General features: G+C 59.5%; 1 protein-coding gene across 1 annotated transcript in view; it reads right to left on the reverse strand.

Annotated features, from left to right (window-relative positions):
• Positions 1-12,003, reverse strand: part of PIEZO1 (piezo type mechanosensitive ion channel component 1 (Er blood group)) — a 64,430-nt gene that overhangs the window by 23,501 nt on the left and 28,926 nt on the right. Inside the window, exons 2-3 of the mRNA XM_080645105.1 lie at positions 6,827-6,922; positions 917-1,039 (exon numbers count right to left, since the gene is read on the reverse strand). Coding sequence (XP_080501231.1) covers positions 917-1,039; positions 6,827-6,922 — 219 coding nt within the window. The remainder of the gene's footprint in view (positions 1-916; positions 1,040-6,826; positions 6,923-12,003) is intronic.

Raw genomic sequence — 12,003 nt, forward strand, 5'->3', positions numbered from 1 at the left:
GGAGAAAGGCACAGGGGAACCGGGTCAGGTGGGTGGGCTCTGAACAACCCCCTCTTGTCACCAGGAGGCCCTTGGAGCCCCAGAGGCACGGAATGCCTGGTCTCCAGGCACCTGTGGCTGGTATCAGGGATGCTCAAAAACACTGTCTTTACTGATAGGGAAACTGAGGCCCAGCCAGGAAAACCAGGTGGAGCCAAGGCCCTTCAGTTCTGCCTGGCAGGGCCCAGTGGCTGGGCGGCTGGGCCAGGCTCTCAGGCCCGTCAGCAGAGCCGGCTGCTCCTTGGGGGCTGGAATGGGGAGGCCTGGTCTCAGAGCCACCAGGACCAGTATCACCGCCAGGCACCTGACTTCCTCCAGTTTCTAAAGTGCAGGAGGGGCACATTCATCACAGAATGAAATGGGAAGTCGGTGCGACGCCCTGCCTGCCACGTGGGACCTGGAGGTGGGAGACCCTAGCCAGGCGGAAGGATTGGGAGCCTAAGGCTCCCTCACCTGAAGACTGGGTGTTGACACCAATGGAGTTGGAGGGCTGGGGGCCAGCTGGCGATACCGGCCGTGGGTGAAAGGGCACAGGCAGTGAGTCTCTAAGCCCCAGCAGGGGAAGAAGATGCTGACAGAGGGGAAGGACCTGAGAAGACCAGGGCTGCCCCAAGAGCCGGACTCCAGCCCAGCCCCACGGTCGGCCATTACTGGGGCATTTTACTTGGGCCATCTCGGCTGGACATAAATCAGACAGGCACCCGGATGGCCCTTATTAGGCAAAGCCTGGCTGAGACAGGGCAGCCAACGTCCCAAGGAGACCTGAGGTTCCTCCAGGGCTGCGGTGGCTCTCTCTCCCCTCGCCCTCCAGTTAGCCACTAGCTCTGCCCAGGCCTGCTGCCCCAGGCCCCCCTTCCCCACCCTCTCAGTAACTCACAGTTCGACCCCAGGAACTGGTCCAGGCCAGGCACAGTGTGTAGGCATATCTGGAAGGCAAGGTGGGCTGCCAGGAAGAGGAGGCTGAGGACCAACAGGGCTCGGAGGAGGCGGCCAGTGTGACCTGTGGGCAGAGCGAGAGGGGTGAGGTCAGCCCCGAGCAAGGTCCCGTCAGCCAGCCCTGGACACACCCCGATCGTGCCATGGGGTCTCGGGGGGCCGTCGGCAGCTGCTCTCATGCAGTGCTCTGTACCATCTGACTGACCGCTCACAAGGGCCCCATGGTATAGCACTATCATGAACCCCAATTTATAAACACAAATGAGGTGAAGTGACCTGCCTAGTCACGAAGCAGGGAACAAGAGCACAGCATAGCAGCCCGCCTGCTGCTGGGGCGGTGGGACAGTGGGGGGCAGGAGCCAGCACAGAAAGGAGAGGCCCCCACACTTAGGGAGGACCTTCAGGTTTGTTCACGTGTCCAGCAAAAACGTGTGTCACTGCTTGGCCTTGGCCACAGAGCGCTGCTTCACCCCCCAGTGTGGACTGAAAACATACACCAGGGTTGATGGGTGGAGGGGGACGGGGCTGGGAACCTGGCTCTTCAAGGGAAGTGGGGACAGCCTCACTCTCCTGGGGTTGTCATGGAGCTAAACGCTTCCAATGTGTGTGTGGAACGAGTCACTGCAGGAAGGAATGAAGGCTGCCGGCGTGCCAGTGCCTGCTGGGCCAGGTAGGGCTGGGCGCCTCACAGGCCTTACTTCATCATCCCGGGGGCCCCACCTTGTGGGAAGGACCTGAGAAGACCAGGGCTGCCCCGAGAGCCGGACTCCAGCCCAGCCCCACGGTTGGCCATTACTGGGCACTTTACTTGGGCCATCTCGGCTGGACATAAATCACAGACAGGCACCCGGATGGCCCTTGTTGGGGGAAGCCAAGGCAGAGTTGGGCCCAGGAGCCTATGAGCGCAGGTAGGAGCAGCCTCAACAAGTGCCCTCTCCCCTCCTCACACCTGCGGGCGGGCAAACACAACCAGAGCTCAGCCCCCAGGCAGGAGGCCTTGGCTGCAGGAAGTGGGCTGGGCAACCCACTCTGTGCAGAGGCCAGCTCCACAGACCTCCACTTGGTTCTCACTGTCGCACTCTGAGCTCTGAATCTGGGGTTCAGGGCACCAGCTGTGGCCAGCCCCTGGCCTTTTGGCAGGAGCCCCCAGGTCCTCACCCCTGCTGGTAGGCTGATTTGCTAATGACAACTTGCAGAGCAGCGGCCCCTCTTTCAGCCGCACGGGGACAGTTGGAGTCACCATTAAACCAGCTCTTCTCCTGCCCGGAGGCTGGCAAGCAGAGGGCCCATGTTGCTTTTGTTCACTATCTTTCAGCACAATCACTATTTGTTGAACAGACTCAGAACTGGCCCATCTCCCCTCCCCCAGGGCTGGCCCAGCAGGTGGCACTTCTGGAGTGACATGTGGGCGCCCATGGTGAAGGACAAGTCCGTCATCATTCACCCACTGTCTTGCCTGATTTTACCAAGGGAAGCTGGGCTCAGAGAGGGCACGGGGCGCCTTTGGGCAGCCCAGAGAGGCACCAGGCAGGATCTCGACAGTTTCTTTACCTCACTCATTTTGAGGTCCCTCCCAGCCCTGACATTCAGACCCTTGGATTACAGCCTCTGACCTGTAGCAGGCAGGGGTGAGCAAGGAGAGCAGGGTGGAGCTGGTGGAAGAAACCGCCCACTGGCAGGAAGGAGAAATGGAAAATGAATGGGAGAGTCTGGCCCTGGGCCCTGGCTGGGCCCCTCTGCTCAGAGCCCCAGGCCAAGAGGAGGGAAAGGCCACCGGCCTCCCTGTAGGAGGACTGAGCTGCCAGTGGGGCGTTCTGCAGGGTTCCTCCCCACCAGGAGCCCACAGGAGCCACAGGGTGAGGAGCAGACCTCCCCTGCCACTCCTTAGCCTCCCCTCTGCCTGGCTCACCTGCATGGTTCTTCTCCTGCAGATCTGGGAAGTCCCAATGGGTGACGTGGTGGAGGGCACCTGCCCAGGGCCACCCCGTCCCATTCCATGGACTCACCCTGCTCCCAAGCCATGAAGACCTGAGGCTGACCTTGTGGTGCTATCAAGACTGATGGGCTCCTCGTGCACGCCAAGGCCTGAAGGTCAGGGAGGGCAGCACCAGGCCTGAGGCCCGCCAGCAGGAGAGTGACACGACCACCCACCTGGCTCGTGCCTGACCACCTTCCTAGGCAGCACCCTGGACATCCGCCTGGCAGGCACAGCAGATGCCAGCCCTTCCCACTGTCTTGCCCTCCCCTTCCGGGTTTACTTCTCAGTTGGCTGCAGGGTCTTGGACCTGCCTGGCCCCCTGCCTGGCACTCAACACACCGCCTATCAAAGCTGGGCTGCTCTCCCGCCTGCCCAAGCCCAACTGAGCTGGGAGCGGCCAGTCCCCTGGGCCTGGGCATTTGCATGTGGATGGCGGGCAGCAGGGATGAGCCAACCCACAGGGCAGCTCTGGCTCTGGGTAGGCAGGGGGTCAGACAGGCGAGGGATTCCTGCATCTGCTCAGGAGGGAAGAGGGGTGCAGCCGGGGACCATCCCGTTACAGATGTTGAAAACAGATCCCTGTAGACTCCGAGGTTCGGCCCCGAGTATCAGAGAAACAGCTGCCATTAGCCCATTAGCGGGCAGAGGAGAAGGGGGCTGGGGGAGTGGGGAGGAGGCTCATCTGCCACAGCTGCTGGGAGGTGCTGCCTGCCCTCTCCCCTGGGGACCTGGTGTCACTCACTTGCCACGCAAGGCTCGCACAGGCAGGGAGGACCATGGAAGGACAAGGCCCTGCTCTTGCAAGGCAGGTGCCCCCACCTTTGTGCCTGGCAAGGGGGTGGTTGGGAACAAAAAATGCCCATCCTGAAGAGGCTGGAGCTCCCACTTAGGGCTTTACGCTCAGGCAGGAAACTCCAGAGAAACAGGAAGAGGGGCTAGGACTGTGGCCCGGGACCGGTGGGAGGGCTCCTCCCAGAGAGGGGTTTGTAAAAGAGCATCTGTCTGACCTAGACAGGGGGCCCCCATAACCGGCCGGTGGTGGCTGCTCCGTCTGCAAAGGCTCCGGAGGGTCCTCAGCAGGGCCCTGACTCCCACTGCCCCATCCAGCCGCAGATCATGGACCCCGGCCTTCCACCCTCATATTCCCTCGGAACTGCTGTCCACGAAGGCCCCGCTCACACTGCCCTCTTTGGGCAGCCCGGTCCTTGCAGATGTGGTGCCAGCCCAGGGCCAAGTTCCTGGGCTGTGATGAGCCTCCCCACTCCCTACACACAATCTGGGCAAGGGCCAAGCAAGGTGGGTGGGGAATGGGGGGGGTCCCTCGGGGTGGCACAGGGGTGTTCCAGGAAGTGCTTTGAGAAGCCAAGGGAAGGGGCATGTTCCAGTTGTCCAAGGTCCATCTCATCAAGGAGGGTCCAGAGAGGCGGGGGCAGAACGGAGACAGGGCAGGGGCAAACCAAAGTCTGAACAATGAGGCTGGGGGGCCATCATCTGCTCTCTGAGAACCCAGCAGGATGATGGGAATTACACACGGGGCCCATCACCTGACAGACGTTAGGGATCCTCAGGGGCGCTGCTCTGCGACGTGCACCAGAAAGGGCCCTGCCTGCCAGGCCCTCGGCCCTTCACACAGCACCTGAGTCAGGGCACAGCCCTGGGGCCCACAGGGCAGGCAGCATGAGGGGTTTTGTCCTAAGGCAGGAATGGGCTCCTTGAGTCCCCAAATGTTAATCTGGTCACGGGGAGCTGACCCTCGGTCTCCCTGAAGCTTCTGTTGCACCTCCGCCCTGCGGTGACCTCCATGGCACATGGTCCGTGCCCACCAACCCTGCCCCTGCTTGGCAGCCCCTAGTGACCAGTGAAGGAATTGGAACTTCCTGAGGAAACAAGTGACACCACTGGGATCCTCCCCTTCCTACGCGGGAGCTCCACTCTGGCTCCCCTTGGCCAGGCCGATGCCCATGAGGGGATGGGGCCAGGGATCAGCGCCTATGGGCCGGGCAGCATCAGGCCTCATCCAGGTGCCAGCGCCAAGGCCAGGCCATACACCTCATGAACCCGTGGCCAGGCGCGCAGGCTTGGGCAGGCCTCCCACCTTCCTCTTTCCCGCCCAGAAAAGCGCAGTCTGCCTGTCCCCGAAGGGCCTCTAAGGCCCACAGATGGCCTGACAGAGGCGAGGAGGGAAGTCTCCCAGTGCCTCTCCCTCTGTGTCCTAACCCTCCCCAATCCGGACTGCTCAGGCCTCGGCCCTGGGCCCTGGAGCGAGAACCTGTGCTCCCTCTGCTGCAGATCCGAGGAGTGTTTCCTGTCACATAAGGGCATGAAATATTTACTGAAATGTTTACAAAACAAGCAGCTTTTAGCTGAGGGCCTGGGAGCCAACAGAACTGGCTCCACAGAGAAAAGAGAATGGCATGGGTGGCAGACTCTGCCCAGCAGACCCTCCCCTGGGGAGGGGAGGGGAGGGGAGGGGAGGGGAGGGGAGGGGAGGGAAGAGAAGGAAAGGGGAGGGAAGGGGAGGGAAGGGGATGGGAGGGAAGAGAATGGAAGGAGAAGGAAGGGGAGGGGAGGGGAAGGGGAGGGAAGAGGAGGGGAGGGAAGAGGAGGGGAGGGGAGGGGAGGGGAGGGGAGGGGAGGGGGGCCAGCTGGCCTGAGCTGGGAGTCTTGGGCGGACTGCTGAGTCAGCCTGGGAGGGGTCTGGCTTTGTCCCCAGCAGCTCTCAGCCTGTGCCTGTGCTGGTGCCGCTCCCCTTTCCGCACCTGAACTAACCCTGTGTTCTAAGACCGACCAGAGCCCTCTGCAAGGAGGCAGCCTGATGGGGTGGTTAGAGCCAGTGTGACAGGCCAGGGAGGGGGACCTGTCCCCTCTGGGAGGCAGAACGCTTCCTCTTGGGACATCCTAGCACCAGTGCCTGGACCCTGTGGGAGTTTCCTTACACAGTGAAGGGGAATCAGATTGCCAGGCAACTGACCGTAAAACAGGCTGAGCGTGGGTCCCTGGGTGGGTCCAGGGCAATCACAGGGTCCTAACACTGGGAGAGGGGCAGGAGGGTCGGAGTCAGGGTGATGGAGTGACACCTGAGCAGCCATTGCCGCCTGGAGGATGGAGAGAGGAGATGAGGGCCAAGAAGCAGGAGGCCCGCACTCACCTCTCCCCTCTGACGCGGGATGTGAGATGGGACAACAGCCTGTCTGCTCCCAGCCCCTCTTGGATGGGTCCCTGCTGTGGGCCACACTGTCCAACCCCTCCAGGGGGCATAGCTCCCTGACGGGTTTTCCCACCTCTGTCTTGTGGTGGGCACAGAAGACTGAGACAGTGCCCCCCCTCCAGAGCTCAGGACCTAGAGATACCCTCCAGGTGTGCCGTGATACCCGATCTATGAGGTGGTCGGAGGTGCACCGAGGCCCTAGCGTGCTGGGTGAACATGGATGGAGCCTGACTATGACTGGGGGCAGGGAGAGCCAATGTGCTTGCTGGACTTTAGGGCTGGGTGAGGGGATGCATGGACGGTGCTGGGACAGGGTAGGGGATGGGAGAATGAGCGGCGGGAATACTGGCCAGCCCACAGCCCTGGACCTGAACCTCAGGGTCAGGGGAATCCACCCAGTGATCCTCCATTACCTTCAGCAAGCCCCTATAACACACCGTCAGAAAAGAGACTGAAGTTAGCAGGGGTCTATGATGAAAATGAGACCTGGGACCACTCAGGCATTACCCACAGCTGTTAAACCACAGAAGTTCTTTGCTGCCCAGGGTTTCTGAGGAGGACCCAACACCTCCCTCCCTCTGGGTGCCTGGGCTGGGTGCACATGGACAAAGAGCTCTGAGCCCTGAGCCTCCCCCTCCAGGCAGGAGCCACTGCCTGGCCCTTACCTCGGAGGCTGTGCCGGGAGGGGCCCGGGAACCAGGGCAGTAGCAGCAGGAACAGCAAGTAGACCAGCGAGAGTGCGTTGGAGCGGAGCAGGCAGGCTGCAGGGGAGACACATGGTTAGCATGGCTGCACGCAGGGGACGGCCAGCCCTAGGCCCTCACAGTGTCCCCCGACAAAGCCTCCTGAACATCATCCCCCAAACATCACCCCCCAGAACACCACTGCCCGCCGCCCCAATCCATGCTCGTCATTCCTGTGAGGTTGCTCACTGCCCTGCATGTACCGGCCACACTGTTCAACACGATGTCACCTGTCACCTGTCACTCACATGCTGTCACACTGTGTCCAGACAATGTGCAACATGCCACCTGTTACTTAGTGCACGTCCACTGTCACACTGTGTCCCCAGACAACACATGACACTTTCCATCACTCAGTGCATGCACGCTGTCACCCGGCCCTTCTGATAGTCTGCTCGCCAACGTTACATGTTGGGGATTGCTCCCTGCAGAAACGTGTGGTTCTCGTCGTGTCTGTGTGTCTCAGGCACACCCCACAAAGCCCTATCCATCCTCCTGTGGGCAGACACAGGTGGTGACTGGTCTCCTAGTTGGCTTTTTCTCCTTTAAAACATTTTATACTTTTAATTAACATACAGCACACTTGGCTATTGGGGTCCAGCTCCCTGAGCCTGCACCTGTGCAAAGCCATGGGGACTCGCCCCAGCCGCTAGATTAGTCTCTGTGGCTGTGCCTTCCACAGCACATGGCACGCCACACGCGTGTACTGCCCAGCACGGAGCGCTTGGTCTGGCTCCCACCCGTCTCTGTGTCATTAGCTCGTTCCTGCCTTTCCTCTTATTAATTCAGCATGTCTCTCCGCCCTGTGGGCACCTTCCTGCATCTCACCCTGTTTGACACGGCCTTCATAAAGTGCAGCAGGGTGGCTGGGCCACCTTCCTGCCCCCAGGAATTGAGAGTGATCAGGAGATAATGGGGAGATGCTGCACGCTCGAAGCAGGTCTCATCACAGGGATTGTGGGCCCACCTGGTCTTTCCAGGGGTGCCCGAGAGGCGCCGCACTGCCTAAGGGGGCCAGCAGCACATGGGCACCTCTGGTGAGGCCTCCAGGGCTGGAGCCCCCTCTGCCTGCTCTACTCCTCAAATGGCACCGATAGTGAACAGGCCGAGACTGACCCAGCCCTGCCCACCTAGGCCCAGGAGGACAGTGCAGAACGTGGAAGGTGCCGGTACCCACCACCAATCTGTGCCCTCCTTGTCAGCCCAGCCCCATGGCCCCGATGTCTGTGACTGAGCAGAGGGACCTGACTCTTCCTTCCACTGGGAGAGGTGACAGGGCCAGGCGTGGTGTGATAAAAACAAGCCAGGGCCAGGTCGTCTCCCCGGGAACAGAATGGACCAGGGTAACAGGCCTTTGTACCCCACCCATACTTCCAAGCATGGGGGTCCCCTGGGGGTGCGACCCTGGCCTCGCCTGCTCCACAGCCTCTAGCTGCCCTGATCACCGTGACCTTCCCAGGGTCTTCCAGAGACAAGGGCACCTGAACCAGGCCAAGGGCAGTGTTGCCGTAGAGGGGGCACCATTTGCTGCCAGTCACTAGCTGGGAAAGATGGCTTCCCTGCCTGTGCTAGCAAGGTTTGGTTCTTGGGGACCATGCCACTGGGACAGGCTGGAGCTGGACTCCCTCGGTGGTCTCACCGCAGAGGCAGGGACAAAGGAGGAACTCCTCCTTGAAGAACGCAGACCCCCTGCCAACTCTCACCCCCAAGCTCTCAGGCCCTGTGGGCAGCTCACGCTCTTCAGGCCTGTCCGGCATCTGTACCATGGGGTTAACTACCTGCCCGAAGCGTTGTCAGGAGGGTTAAACTGAATCACAGGTGTGAGGGGCCGAGGGCAGGGCTGAGATGCAGGGCTTTAGTTCCCTCCTACCTACCCCCTGACTAAGCCCCTTCTATCACCCCAGCAACATGGAAACTCAAAACTCAGCGCTATGGTCACAAGCTCCGGGTGACCCGCCTTTCTTTCTGGACACTGCAGCATGCTCCCAGGCCCTGGGGAGCTGTCCCCAAAGTTAAGATGCCTCCTCCTTCCATTATACACACTAGCTATAGTGATCAGCTGAACTCTAAATCTAAAGTTTTTCAATAATTATATTTTCATTTAAAAAAAAATCAATCTGATCTGGCCCATGAGTCAGAAGGGAAATGCACTTATGGAAAAGGCTTCTAAAGTCCCTGTGTGTTTCCAGAGCTGCACTCTTCAGGCCCCGGAGCACTGCCTGTTTCCCCACCACAGTGCCAGCCCAGGCCTGTCCCCGAGAGCTGGCACCCCACCCCTCTGCCCACCCCTCTGTACCTGCCTGGCGAGAGCCTCTCCAGCCAGGTGATATCCATCCACCCAGCCGTTCACCTAGTCTTTCATCCACCCACCCACCTATCCGTCAGAGTAACTTTCTCCTGAGAACCTATTCTGCAGGTCTCTGCCCTCGGGCACTCATGTTCTGATCTGCCAGGGATGCCAGACACTGAGCAAGTATACATGCACCAAGGATGGCATCAAAAGCCCATGGCAGGGGATCTGATGTGAAGTAGGCACCAGGGAAGTGCCTGGAGGCAGGGGGACAGCTCTGAGGAGGAGGGACAGGTCCTCACCGCCACAAATCTGCAGGCTCCTGGCTCTGTGAGAGAGCCCGAGGCTGGGCAGGGGGAATGTAGTTAGTGTTTAACGGGTGCAGAGTTCCAGTTTGGGCTGATGACAAAGTCCTGTGGATGGGTGGTGGTGATGCTGGTGCAATACTGAGAGCATACTTAAATGTGAGTGTGTGTGTATCTATAATAATAAAAGCGTAACATGCTAATTAGACCAGATGGCCAAATGACCTTCTGGACGACATTCCAGACAACCTTCTGGACAAAGCTGGGGCTGCGAGGGCTGAGCCCCTTGCATGAATTTCGTGCACTGGGCCTCTAGCATACACACACACACACACACACACACACACACACACACACTAGTGACCCAGTGCACGAAATTCGTGCACATTAAAAGGGAATTAGAGGAAATAATTTAATATTACTATTTGCCCTTTCTCTATAATATAAGTATCAAAGATGAAAGAAAATTAGTAAAATGTATATGAAAACCTTCCTCCTGTCAGAGTCTGGGGCAACCATGGGACCCAGAATCAAGTCCCCGCCCACCCACATGCACCTCAAAATCATGTGAGAACCAGACCCGGCCGGCCCCCCACATTGGGCTAGATCCAGACCCAACAAGTCCCACCCTTGTCAAGCCCTGCTGGGCAGGGGGCGTAGCCTCAGGTCCCCTGGCCCGGCGCCAGGACAGGGGGCGTGGCCTTAGGTCCCCTGTCAAGCCCAGCCAGGCAGGGGGGCACAGCCTCAGGTCCCCTGGCCCAGTGCTGGGGTAGGGGGCACGGCCTGAGGTCCCCTGTCAAGCCCTGCCAGGTGGGGGGTACGGTCTGAGGTCCCCCAGCCTGGCGCTGGGGCAGGGGGAGCAGCCTGAGGTCCCCTAGCCCAGCACCAGGAGGGGAAGCGCACCTTGAGGTCCCCCATCAAGCCCCGCTGGGTGGGGAGCGAGGCCTGAGGTCCCTTGCCAAGCCCCACAGGAGCGGAGGAGGGATAGCCTCAGGTCCCTGCTGATTGCTTGCTAAGGCTCCTTATGGGAACTTGGCCTCAGCTGTGGGTGCAGCCATCTTTGTGACGGAGTGATGGTCAATTAGCATATTCCCTCTTTATTAGATAGGATAATTGATTTTAGAGAGGAAGGGAGATGGAGAGAGAGATAGAAACATCAATGATGAGAGAAAATCACTGATCGGCTGCCTCCTGCATGCTCACCATGGGGATCGAGCCCATAACCTGGGCACGTGCCCATGACAGAAATCGAACCCGGGACCCTTCAGTCTGCAGGCTGACACTCTATCCACTGAGCAAAATGCCTAGGGCCTGAGAGCATACTCAATGCTCAATGCCACTGAATCGTACATTTGAAAATGGTTAAGATCATAAGTTTTGTGTTATGCGTATTTTACCAAAATAAACAAATAGCCCCTAAAATCAGTGAAGGATTTCAGAAACCAGAGCCCAGTCTGCTGCTGCCAGTGGAGCCATGACCAGGCCTCCCCATCCTCTCCCCCACTCCCAGGCTGAACAGAAAGAAGAGAAGCTCTGAGAAGCTCTGTTTGCCAAAACTGGGAAATGAGAGACGAAGAATCAGAGGGAGCAGGGCCAGAATATGTAGGAAGCACTTTGGAACAGACGGCACGTCGGCCCCGTCAGCCCCATGCAGAGTGCATGGGCTGCTGCCTCCACCCTGGGAGGGATCCACGTGGGCCTAGCATTGGGCCTGCCCTGGAGTGGGTAACAATGCCCCCCACAGAGTCATTCATTCTTTCACTCATTCATTCATTCATCACACAGCTGACCTGACCCTTGGAAGACACTGCCAAAGCTCCAGGGGCACATCAGACAGTTAGAGAAAGGCAATGCGTGCCTGAGGTGAGCGTCTCCACCCACACAGATGAGGACACTGGGGCTCCAGCCCTCCTAGAGGCCCCGGATGTCTCGGAGCGCAGCCTGCCCAAGCCCAGCTCCCCCAGAAGCAGGCTGTGAGATGGGTCGGCCCTGGCTGGTCTTCCTGACTCCATATTCTGCCATAAGCCTAGCCAGGAAGCCGGCACTAGGCAGGTGGGTGGCGCCCAGACAGCCCCAGACACTGACCTACTGGACAAGAGCTGGAGAAGCTGGGTGGCTGGCTCCCAGCCCCAGCAGAGTAGGCGGGGGGCGGGGGCAGTGGCTAAGAGTAGGGGCTGACTTATGTTCCCATCCTGCCATGCTCCCCCAGTCATAGGGACTGGGACAGGGAGGGAGGCCAGCCAGCAAAGCAAGAGTGACCTCAGGCCAGCATGGGAGCAGAGACAAACTGGCCTCAATAACAGAACTTTGGCCAACTCTCAAACTCCCCTATTGTTCAGATGAGGAAACAGGTTCTCAGAGGAAGGGCCTCTCTGGTGGGTGGTGCAGCCAGGCTTTAGGTCCCAAATTCTAGCTCCACATCGAGGGCCTGCAGACCACACTGTGTCTGTCCATTGAGGTTGCTGTTCTAAGAGCCATGAACATAGCTTCAATGTGATTGCATG

The sequence above is a fragment of the Plecotus auritus genome, assembly GCF_963455305.1.
Source record: "Plecotus auritus genome assembly, chromosome: 10".
Classification (NCBI taxonomy): domain Eukaryota; kingdom Metazoa; phylum Chordata; class Mammalia; order Chiroptera; family Vespertilionidae; genus Plecotus; species Plecotus auritus.